Source organism: Ammodytes marinus, assembly GCF_949987685.1.
Source record: "Ammodytes marinus genome assembly, chromosome: 24".
Classification (NCBI taxonomy): Eukaryota; Metazoa; Chordata; class Actinopteri; order Uranoscopiformes; family Ammodytidae; genus Ammodytes; species Ammodytes marinus.
Genome location: NC_137228.1, coordinates 6319904 through 6332975, shown reverse-complemented (window position 1 = coordinate 6332975; position 13072 = coordinate 6319904). Strand labels below are relative to the sequence as shown.

The window sequence follows — 13072 nt, the reverse complement described above, 5'->3', positions numbered from 1 at the left end:
TGTGTGTGTTTGTGTTTGTCTGTGTCTGTGTGTGTGTTTTACCCAATGTTGTATTCATACATACAGCTGTTATCAATCAGCACACTGCAGTCTTTGGCATTATAGGTTGGCCAGGTGGTAAGGTAAAGGTAGAGCCAATGTGATCATCCAGTTTGTTTCCATACAAACATAGCCCTTTCAACCCCTACAAACGGCAACAACCATCATACCTTGCAGGGTGAAGGTGCACAACAGAAGTTGCAAATATGCAAAGAATAGCGCATATATGCGCTATTGCATGACTGTGTGTGTGTGTGTGTGTGTGTGTGTGTGTGTGTGTGTGTGTGTGTGTGCGTGTGTGTGTGTGTGTGTGAATTTTATACACTGGAAGTGGAAAATTTGCCATATCCGATTGGCTGGCAGATGTTGTAGGTTAACTTCGTATGATCAGACAGTATAAGTGAATGCATATTATTGTAGTCATGTCTTTTTCATTGGGTATAACCTCTGTAAAATGTAGCAATCTGGCCTTTTTTAATGGATGATGCCTTTGCACACTGAGGCCAAACTCATGCGACCACTTAAGCAGACATGCAGAAGTCGCTGTCAACAGTGTGTAACCGATCTCTTGTTCCGGGCAAATGAGACGTTATGTCAGGGAATGAGCTGAATGGACATGACCTGACTTTGTTATCCGGCATTGATTTCATCTCATTGCTCCATCAATGCTTTTTGTCCCCCTTCCCTTTGCTGTAGGCATTACTATCCATCAGACAGTTACATAATCCAATCTGGAGTGCATCTTGACCCTAAGTGTATAGTGTACAGTCATGTGAAAAAATTAGGACACCCCATTGAATATTCAGTTATTCATTAAGAAATGTTCCCATATCGATGTCTAATCTTGTTTGTATTAATCTCTGGAAAAGAAAGTGATCTAATTGCAGGTAAACAGCAAAAAAATAACATTGTTTTACTGATTAAACAAAATATATCAACATAAATGCATATTCTCACTGAGGAAAAAGTTAGGACACCCTACCCCCTAATACCTAGTGTTACCCCCTTTGGCTGAAATAACTTCAGTGAGACGCTTCTTGTAACCCTCTACCAGTCTCTGACATCGGTCTGAGGAAAGTTTGCCCTACTCCTCAATGCAGAATGTTTTAACCTGTGTGATGTGTGAGGGGTTTCTTGCATACAGTTTGTTTCAATTCACACAGCATCTCAATGGGATTAAGATCTGGGCTTTGACTGGGCCATTCCAGGACTCACCATTTCTTAGTTTTCAGCCAGTCCTTGGTGGATTTACTGGTATGTTTAGGGTCATTGTCATGATGCAGGGTCCAGTTCCGCTTCAGCTTTACTTTTCTTACAGATGGTCTCACATGTATCCCTCTGATACACTGTAGAATTCATGATGGATTCTATGATGGTGAGCTGGCCAGGTCCTGCTGCAGCAAAGCATCCCTAAACCATGACACTTCCACCTCCATGCTTCACAGTTGGTATGAGGTTATTTTCCTGGAACTCTGTATTTGGTGAGCGCCAAACATGTCCTCTTTTCTGGTGTCCAAATAATTCAATTTTAGACTCATCTGTCCAAAGAACATTACTCCAGAAGTCCTGTTCTTTGTCTACGTTCTCTCTGGCAAACTTCAGTCTGGCCTTAATGTTTCTCTTGGAGAGTAGAGGTTTCCTCCTTGCACACCGCCTGTGAAAGTTAAACTTGTGCAGTCTCTTTCTGATTGTAGAGGCATGCACTTTCACATCAACAGTGGCCAGAGCCTGCTGTAGGTCCCACGATGACATTTTGGGGGTTTTGGAGACTTCTTTTAGCATCTTGCGCTCTACTCTCGGGGTGAACTTGCTTGGAAGGCCAGACCTGGGCATGTTGGCAGTTGCTTTGAATGTCCTCCACTTGTACACTTTTTTCCGGACAGTGGAATGGCTGATTTCAAAATCTTTTGAGATCATTTTAAATCCCTTACCAGATTCATGAGCTCCAAGAATCTTCTTTCTGAAGGCCTCAGACAGGTATTTTGACCTCACCATGTTGTTCACTCTCACGTCAACAGTCAGGAGCACATCAAACTGAATGTCTGAGGTTTAAATAGGCCAAACCTCCTTCAAAATGCTGAGTAACAATCTTCTTATCATGTGCACCTGATCTGAAACATTTGTGTGTGATTTCAGACATTTTAAGTGAAAAAAATGTTGGGGTGTCCTAATTTATTCCTCAACAGAATTTGCATGTTTATTTTATTACATTTTACAGAAAGTTTTAAACAGTATTTTCTTCAGTTTTACTTAGTTATGTATATTCCTGGAATTTCTCAGTTTTTTTAAAAATTTATATTAAATATCCATATGTCTAAATATGTTAAAAAACACACATGTTTTCAAAGGGTGTCCTAATTTTTTCACATGACTGTATGTGTAACGGCAGGTTTGTACAGTACGGCCACACACAGAATAGAATAGCACACGGCCGGTTGGCGTTCTAATTACATTGGTCCCATTAACGCCGCGTGTTTCCTCTTGTCAGTTGGGAGCAAACGTTGGGACAAAACCCCCTTTTGAGTATTTGAATGTCAACATCTCCGCCCCCCTTGTTTCCACTGTCAGTTGTGTTTGTGTTTGTGTGTGTGTGTGTGTGTGTGTGTGTGTGTGTGTGTGTGTTCGTTGGTGGAATCTTTGATTTCCATAACACAGCGATGATAATAATCCATAGAGATTTCGTCATGCTTTTCTTGGCTCACTTCTTGGGGCACACACATACACACGCGCGCACAAACACATTTTGCCAGATCAAGATTAAAAGTTGAAAAAGTCTTAGCTAAGCTTCTACAATGCGATCTGGGATGTGTTCCAAAAAGCATTTATCTTGCATTTGCGATTAGGCAGCGGTTTTCATCAACCTTTCAATCACCTGAGTTTTTTTCACACACACACACACACACACACACACACACACACACACACACACACACACACACACCCTCTCTCTCTATTGAGTGATCAGTACAATTCAGATATCATGCTTTCCAATGTGTTAGGCTTGGTAGAGACATATCACTTTCTTTGGACCACTATTGACCTTTTGGATTACGACCCAGCGCTGCCCCTTCACCATGGTTACAAACCCATATCCACATATCCACTGAGTAGGATCAAATGTCTGACTCTGAAATCTTCTGTGGAGTACTTACAAGCGTCGAAAGTTTAATCCCCTTCCCCTCCATGAATATCAGATTTTAGGGTCAGTTTTGTCAAAGTACTCTCTGCAGTAATCACGCGCTTGGATTTTATAACTTCTGCCTTACGTCCAGGTTTTTTTCTTAGCAGTAGAATCAACAACTGAAACATCTCTATGGCTCCTGTTTGGATTTTTTAAGCTCCTGCACCAGTGTCAGAGGACTGCGACACCAGTTTGTAAACGCTGCCATACTGGGAAATACAGAGAGAGTTTTGTGGAGTTGATAGGGCTTAATCAACTTTGTGTGTCAACTCATTTGGGCGATGGCTTGAATATAACCAGTCATTCATTTATATAATCAAAAAAAATTACGCACTATAGCTTTTAAGTCCCTTTACTCCATTGTGTCGGATTTTTTCCTACAGCTGCAGCAAGGTTCTTTCAGGGCAAGTTAAAACACAGCCCACCTGGATTCTCCACCTCTTTTTCCGCCTCCCTCTCTTTCTGTCTGTGTGTGTCATTCCGTGTTTCATGTTCTCCTTTGTTCTGTTTATTGTAACCATTGGTAGCTATGGCCAGAGGCAACGAAAAAAAAGAGCAAAAACTCCCAGCTCAACTCTAAATGTTTGTGTTTTTAATAATGGTGGAGAGAGAGAGAGAGGGAGGGAGGAGCAGTAGGATTTCAAACCCCCAACCTTTGTTGTTTAAGTGAGTGACACTACATACGCATCAACAACTCACAGTGTAGATTACCATACGTTGCGTTAGACTACTGGTCTGTTGTACGCATTTGGTGAAATGGATTGAGACATGTTAGTTCTGCACCAACACACAACATTAAAGCGATAGTGTGTAACTTCTGTCGCCCCTATTTAAGAATTCAGAGTAATTACAACAACACCATCTGCACGTCTTTATGAGGTGACATCCGGTGATAGCGCATGGATTTTATACCTTCTGCTGTACGTCCACGTTTTTTCTTAGCGCTAGAATCAACTGAAACATTTCTTGGGCTCTTCATGGGATTTCCTTGAGCTCCTGCGCGAGTGGCGACAGACAACAGACACCAGTTCGTAAACGCTGCCATCCTGAGAGTTTTGTGGAGCTGATTATTCAACTATATGTCAACTCATTGGGCGATGGCTTGAATGTAACCAACGACATACATTTATATGAAAAATGTACACCCACTGTAGCTTTAGTAATCACAAAAAGTAATAGTCCAGAGCTGAGGAGCAGAGCATTTTCTTATTTGAATTTCTGTATGAATTCATCTGTACACTCTTTGTCATCCCGGATAAAGGAATCTCCGCTAATTGTTGGTTGATGTGAAAACCGTTTGCCCCAGCATGTGAGCCGGTGTGTGTGTGTGTGTGTGTGTGTGTGTGTGTGTGTGTGTGTGTGTGTGTGTGTGTGTGTGTGTGTGTTGTGACGGCAGTGCAGACTCTAGACAAGGGGGGAGGACAGTAGTGTGTTGTTTTGCTTAGCCGATGATGATAATGATAATGATGACACCATCCATTCAGTAGGTCGAGGGCTCAGTGCCAGTGACGAGAGTAATTGTTGTGGATTTCTGACCCACTGCTTAACACAGGCACAGAACAACACACAGCTTCTTGACATGCCACAGCTATCTTAACCAAGAAAGCTATTGCCTCATATCACATATATTGACAATGTTCATCAATTCTGGATGCATATTTAATCGGACAAAAACAAAAATCATATCACTCATATTTTTGTGTGCTAGAAATAAAATAAATGTCTCTTTACACAACTTTGTAAATGTAAAATGAGCAAATCAATTGATCATGTGAGGTTATTTCTAGTGAACCGTAGGTGTCCCCCTGATTGCATTCAGGTCAGCAGAAGAACACACACAATGCACGTGACCATTGGTAATATTTTGATGATCGTCTGGCTGCTGTTTTCCCCCTGATCCCCACTAAGTCAAGCTTTTGGTTTTGGTATGCGCACCATACACACACACACACACACACACACATACACACACACACACACACACACACACACACACACACACACACACACACGCACACACACACGCACACACACACACACACACACACACACACACACACACACACACACACACACACAATCACACACACAATCACAAGGAAACACACACTTCCACAACACTGTTGGCCCTGTGACCCAGTTGTTGTTTGGCATGGTGTGTGTGTGTGAGTGTGTGTGTGTGAGTGTGAGATACCCCCACATCAGTGACAGATGGGGCTTCGGTAAACCCTGACTATAATGCTAGATAATACAGGTTGGATTCCGTCACACACACACACACACACACACACACACACACACACACACACACACACACACACACACACACACACACACACACACACACACACACACACACACACACACACACACACACACACACACACACACACACACACACACACACACACACAGCTGTAGAGTGGAAGGCAAATCCTTGCTTCTCCTCGTGGACCATCTCTCTAATGGCATTTGATTCCCACACAGCATAATTTAACCATACACACACACACACACACACACACACACACACACACACACACACACACACACACACACACACACACGCTCCAACCTAGTGCCCTCAAGTCTACATTCCCAGTGGCTCCTATCCATGTGGTGCATACCGGAGAAGCAGATGGAGGGCTGAAGGTCTGGTTGTGCCGGACGTCCATCTCTGTGTCTCTATCACATCCTCATTAACCTCGCTGCACCAGACTACATTCCAAATGACAAAAGCTTAAGGATGATTTAATCTCTGCCGCAAATCATAAAAGAGATTTATACTGTCGTTAGTGTAATCTGTTGAGAGATGTCCACCTCCTATATTACTGCATTGTGTGTGTGTGTGTGTGTGTGTGTGTGTGTGTGAGAGAGAGTCTGTTCCTCTGTGTTTGAGGGACGTTCTCTTTGCGTCCAGCCATGTCGCGCTTGTTTTTCTTTGCATAGTCCTCAGCCAGAGGTGTGTGTGTGTGTGTGTGTGTGTGTGTGTGTGTGTGTGTGTGTGTGTGTGTGTGTGTGTGTGTGTTGACATCAGACGGCTCCTACAGCGTCCCGTGGCTTTGAACTTCGACCAGCAAAGGGGAACAGCTGGCTTCCATCTTTTGAACTGACAGTGTGTGTTTAAGCAAAGAAAACCTGTAGTAACATGACTTCACAAAGGAGGAGGGGTGCGTGTGTGTATGTGTGTGTTTCAGTGGCTTTGAGTGTGTGTAATGGACTGTACACTCATGTGACCTAATTGGGCCGTCCCCTCTCTTTAACCTCCTCGAACTGACCCCGACCTAAAGTGCGTCTTGTTTTCGCAAATTGAGTTGTTGCCGGTTACGTCGTAAAGCAGCGTTAGCGGTTAGCGCTAATCAAATCCAAACACACACTCTTAATTGTTCTCACTTTATATACATGGTTCATTTGTTAGACCAACACTAGCTTGTTATTCCAGCATACTAAAATATTAGTTTAACTTTTTTTATGGAGTCTGCTGGGATAATATTGTTGTATGTTATAATCCCCAACAAAAAAATGGCACTCCCAACATCCCCTCTTCCCTGAATATGAAACCCTGCCATCAGGGAGAAGACCCTGTGTGCCAACATTTCAAATCAAATCGCTTTAAACTATCATTTGTCCCCGGCCTCCATTAAAGGTGAAGTAAGTGATTTATTTATCTTAATATAAGTGTTAAATCACTCTTTATTCATACAGTGATCACTTATATAGTGTGCGCGTTTCATAAAGCCGATCTCTCAGTCACTCGCTCTGCATGTAATCGGCAAATAAACTTTTCGGGGATCCCACTACTGATAACCAATCAGAAGAGAGAACGCTACAAACCGGCACCCGTCTCACTGCCGGTGCACGCGCAGAGAGCGACAGAGGGGTGAATGTGTATGCGCCTACAATGGCGGAGCAGGTAAAAATCCTTCCCAATGTCTGTTTTTAATGGTTTTTATCATGTTTTATCACACTTATGGATCTGAGATGATGCTAGATAATTCGCTGCTTGAAGACCGCAGTGCATTAATGTGGTGACGTGGGGACGAGGGAGGGGACTGCTAACTGGAGTCACTGACAGGAAGTTAGCTAAACTGACCATTCCGCTTACTGAACCTTTAAGCTGATTAACAATGTACGATAAATAGGTTAGCACTTTGATACTTTACTCACAAGTTTGACTGTAGTGCATTAGGCTGATTCTGTACACTTACTTACTAACCCTTAATCCCCACACTTTATCCAAACGGAAAAGGAAGACATTTAAAGAAAAATGAGGCCACTAAGGTTTTTGTGGCACTGTGTTGTACTGCTGTTGACCCCCTACACAGAAAGAGAGAGACAAACACAACCACAGTATCAACTAGCACCAGGGCCAACACATTAAATATGTAGGCATGTGTAAAGAAACCCTCTCCTTCATTTCATCCTATTGAGACCAGAGCCACCTCTACACAACGCTCTGTTTTTTTTCTCTCTTTCCGACTGCCTCACTCCCCCCTTTCCCTCCTCCTCCTCTTCACTATCTTTTCACCTCTTTAAATCCAGGGCCTTATTCTCTCGTTCACACGTACAGACGCACACAAACAGGCATTCATTCATTTGGAGACGCTCGAGTGTGAATTAGTGGGGTTCAGTAGGCTTCTTTTGCAGTTGAGTTTTGTCTCCTAATTTTGAAAGTTATGTAGTAATTTACCACATTATGTTATTGCAATAACAGGACTTAATTAAAGGTGGAGTCAGCGATTGTGGAGAACGCTTGTTGACAAATACACTTTTTGTCTGAATCAGTGAATATCTCCTCGTGATCCGCTACCTAGTTCGTGCAAAATCCAGTGTTGATACACAGCCTAGACTCTGTAAACTGGTCTGTTAACAAAGGGGTCGTGAGGAGGTATTCGCACATTTTTGGAAATTTTTCTTTTTCAAATTCGCTTTTGAGCAACTTAACTTCAACGTCAATGCACTTGTTGAATACAGATACAAGGATGTGTATAGAACTGAATTGAGCCTTATGGAAATATAGGTTATGGTTTCATATTAATGGGAAGATTGCTGGGTTAATGCATCAGTTTTCTCTTTAGCTTAGTGTAGCCCCTTGGGAAAAAAAGGATGAATGAAATGGTGCAGGGCTGTCAGGGCTTTGGGGGAAGGGAAAAGACGGGGGGACATTCTTTCAAGGCCCCCCCATAATCACTATTTGTGTTCTGCTTGCATTGCCCCACTTCCAGTGTGTGTGTGTGTGTGTGTGTGTGTGTGTGTGTGTGTGTGTGTGAGAGAGTGTGTGTGTGAGTGTAAAGGGGTTCACTTGCCGCTATAGTTCCATTTCATTCAGGACAAAGCTGGTGAGGTTTAAGAGTTGGAGGACCAGTGAAAAGCTGCGGCGACGCCTGAATGTCTGATGCGTCTTTGCCGTTCCCCTCCTATAGACAAAATAGTTGTTTTTTCCTCCACTTTTCCCCCCAAAACAAGAGGGTTTTCAGGGTTGTTTCTGTAACAGTAGCGCCAGCAGTCAGTGAAGGGTGGACTTGAAACTTTTGTTCTCTTCCGGAATTACACCATATTCTGTTTAAATTTTAGACTTTTTTCTATACCTGTGTGAGCCTGTGTCAAACATACAGCTGCCACTGATCTCAGTTGTCAGTTGTTTCTGACTCGACTAACGTAATCCTTTGGGGGGATGTTGAGCTGACCAGCTGTATTTACTGTGAATCATTTGATTACGTAACATTTTGATTAGATAGTGACTTTAATACTGTTTTTGATGATTTAGTTTTGAATTTTAGGTGCTCTATTTTGAAAATATCTCCTATTGGCATGTTCAATGTCACTTGAGTTGTAATCATTTGTAAATAGTGATCACCAACAGCTGCAGAGGTTTGTCTGGTGACACACACACACACACACACACACACACACACACACACACACACGCGCGTATATAAAGTCATACCGCGTTGCACATCACGTCTGGCTGCGTTCCAGGGCTTTGGGTCCAGCTGTCCGACACAGTGAACGGACAGCTGGACCCAGACGTACACACTGACACACACACACACACACACACACACACACACACACACCCTGACCCCACGCATGATGACAACACACTTGCTCACACACAGCCTGCAAACATCTGACACAGATTCCCTGGCTCTTTTTAAACTGTATCCAATGTACACACACATGTAAGGCACATTTCAGAGCGCATCCTCCCTTCCCATCCCTTCCTCTCCTTTTGTCGCTCTCTGTTGTTACTGTAGTAGAATCTGTTTATAGCATGTGCGTCTCTGTGTTTTTTTGGGTGAAATTACAGGGCTGGGTGACTGTGCTGGAAGCCCTGTGGTCTGTTGAAGGCTCTCATAGCATTAGTGCCACGTTAACCATTCCCATGCCTTACTATTACCCAGAGGTGGGTCGTAACGCGCTACATTTACTCCGTTACAAATACTTGAGTAACTTTTTGAATAAATTGTAATTTTAGGAGTAGTTTTATTGCAACATACTTTTACTTTTACTTGAGTAAATATTTGAAGAAAGAACGGTACTTTTACGCCGTTCCATTTGGCTACGTGATGGTCGTTACCTTATTTTTTTATATATTTTATTTATTACATGCGAGAGCTATTTCTCTCATGATTTCTCTCCCCGGGGACGTCTTCAGCCAACATCTCTATCACGTGACTATTTCAACCAATAAAAACCACATTACAAAAGCTTGCCAATCAAATGCAGCCACTTCAGTCACATGACAAGTGTTGTCATGTTGTCATAGGGCTCAACCATGGGCTCAACAATGTCCGCGGACTTTTTTAAAGGCTGCGGTTCTGCACCGATGTTGTGTCCGTGGCCGTGCCATGTAGGTTAAACGCATATAACACAGACTCCCACACACTCGCAATTACAGAGAAACTGTTCTTTTTTGACACATGTCCTGTTCTCCCTGTAGCCTACCCACTTCGCATGCCCCAGTCTGGCTGTGTGAGAGTCTGAGAGTGGTCTCTTTGTTCAGCCACTATACGTTAAGTGAGTGTGCCAGCAGGTTTTGATGTGTAACGAAGTTTAATTTTGTGTTTTATATTTTTGGGGCTAAACACAACCTAGATAATTTTCTCAGGGCCAGTAACATATTGTAGGAATTTGTTTTAAAATGTGTATGTGCAAAACAATTGCAACAGTGTTATAAGTGTATTGGTTTTAATTAATATAATTTTGGACAAGCCTAATTTATTATCATTTTATTTGAAGGGTGATGTATTTAATTTGGCAGATAATTAATGTATTATTGTTTGAGTTCAAGGGTTATTCATTTGATTTTTAAATACCTTATTTATTGTTTTATTTAAAATGATGTTATTTAACATATCTTTATTTGAACATTGCTGTTTTATATTATGTTCGTGTCTATTCTGTACCGTTTGTGTTGCTCTGTATATTTCAAAAATAAATCTGGAGTCATTCAGTAGGCCTACTTGTACTCTTGAGTACTTGAGTAGTCTTTTCACTGCATACGTTTTTACTCTTACTCGAGTAATAATTTTTATGAGTACTTTTACTTCTACTTGAGTAATTATAATCTTAAAGTAACTTACTTTTACTCGAGTAAATTTTTTGGCTACTCTGCCCACCTCTGCTATTACCCGCCTTATTTCCGATACCTTCCATTTTAAGTTTGGGCCTTCTTTTCCAAGATATTCATGGCATGCGCGATAACAACATTACACTCAGTCTGTGTCCGCCTATTTTATTTTATTACTGCAAAGTCTTTAACACTCTTTAAAGTGTGTCCCAAAACATCCTGTACAACAGGCTAACACACACACACACACACACACACACACACACACACACACACACACACACACACACACACACACACACACACACACACACACACACACACACACACACACACACACACACACACACACACACAGAGCTCAGGGCTAAGTGTTTTACCGCACATGAGACCTGTAGTATGACTCACTGTCTAGCCCATTGGTATGCTTACAACACTGTACCTAGCATTACTGAGGCTCTTTAACCTTAATCTGTCAGGGTTTCATCATCATATAATTGGAATGTGTGATATTTGTGTGATCACCTGCAATCTATTTATTAGCAAAAAACACAATGTGTTCTCCATTCTCTGTGTATTCTCTGTGTATTTGCATTGGAGGGTTCAAGTTTCCACTCTGCACTTTTTGCATATAAGACCACAGCTGTTTGCCTTCCTAGATGTGATGCCACACAATCATCAGCTCAGTTTAAACAGCGATTTAAGACAGAGAAACTTTTCCCTTTAAGCAGTGTGTGTGTGTGTGTGTGTGTGTGTGTGTGTTCTGTGCGCGCGCATAAAAAAAATCTCAGTTTTTATTCACAAATGATAGTACACAACAAAATATACTCTCATAGCATAAGTGAGTGAGATTGGGTTAGGGAAGTGGTTGCTTTTTTCTCCCTCTGTATATGTATTTCTCTGTCTCATCATGTCTCAGACAGAGGCCTGAGTGAGATTACTGTAATCCGGCTTGACCCGAGAGAAGAGGAAATCCGAATGCAGTTTACTCCATCCCTTGTTAGTCCCTCCACCTCACTTTCTCAGAATTTGTCATCTTCATGCGTCCTCTTACCGGCCCCACATTGGTGTAGGGGTTATTCCAACATTGTGGGAGACACATTAAAGGTTCAGTAAGCATATGGTCCTTTTAGCTAACTTCCTGTCAGTGACTGCAGTTAGCAGTCCGCTCCCTCGTCCCCACGTCACCACATTAATGCACTGCGGTCTTCAAACTGCAGTCTTCAAACAGTTATCTAGCACCATCTCAGATCCATAAGTGTGATAAAACATGATAAAAACCATTAAAAACAGACATTGGGAAAGATTTGTACCTGCTCCGCCATTGTAGGCGCATACACATTCACCCCTCTGTCGCTCTCTGCGCGTGCACCGGCAGTGAGACGTGCCGGTTTGTAGCGTTCTCTCTTCTGATTGGATAACAGGTTGTGGGATACTCAAAAGGTTTATTTGCCGATTACATGCAGAGCGGGTGATTGAGAGACCTTTGTTATGGTTCTCCCCTCCCAGAAAATTTAGATTTCCTGAATTCTGGTGAAATTTTCTGCACCAATTTGTGCCTTTCTGCATCAATTTATGGTGGAAATGTCTTTGTTTATGTGTTATGAGTAGAGTTAGCATCTCTCTCTCTCTTTTTTCTCCTCAGATGACGTCTTGCAAAGAGAGGATGGGATGTGTGCGGCGGAGATCGGCCACGAACTTCAGAAACAGTTTGCCATCCTGCCAGGTTGGTTTGATTTCCTTTTTGTGTGTGTGTGTGTGTGTGTGTGTGTGTGTGTGTGTGTGTGTGTGTGTGTGTGTGTGTGTGTGTGTGTGTGTGTGTGTGTGTGTGTGTGTGTGTGTGTGTGTGTGTGTGTGTGTGTGTGTGTGTGTGTGTGTGTGTGTGTGTGTGTGTGTGTGTGTGTGTGTGTGTGTGAACTTTTTGTGAAAACTGTAAAAAAAAAAAAATGTGTCATCCATATTCCATAAATAGCTCCTCTGCCTCTAGGGCCCCATACTTAAAACAGGCATCCCTTCAAAGAATGTTCTATCTTTGACATTTTGAGGAATAAATTAACATTAAATCAAGTAGAAAAAGTTTTAACTTATTTTTAAATGGCTCGTTCATCATCAGATTTTCTCAACATACACAAACGGCCACACACTATTTTTTGCACACACTGATGCATGCAGTAACACACACCTGGGGCCCCTGAGTTTGGTTACCAGGACGATAAGGCCTGTCCCAGTGTTGGCATGTAAATAATTCACCGCGATGATTTGCTCTGCAACTTGAACCG

The 13072-nt window shown here is 42.3% G+C and overlaps 1 protein-coding gene across 1 annotated transcript in view; it reads left to right on the top strand.

The window, feature by feature from the left end:
* The window catches only part of mcf2la (mcf.2 cell line derived transforming sequence-like a), a gene marked incomplete at both ends in the record, with an annotated part of 37730 nt that overhangs the window by 344 nt on the left and 24314 nt on the right, over positions 1–13072 (top strand). Inside the window, one exon of the mRNA XM_080052717.1 lies at positions 12439–12519. Within this exon, the coding sequence (XP_079908843.1) occupies positions 12439–12519 (81 nt within the window). The remainder of the gene's footprint in view (positions 1–12438; positions 12520–13072) is intronic.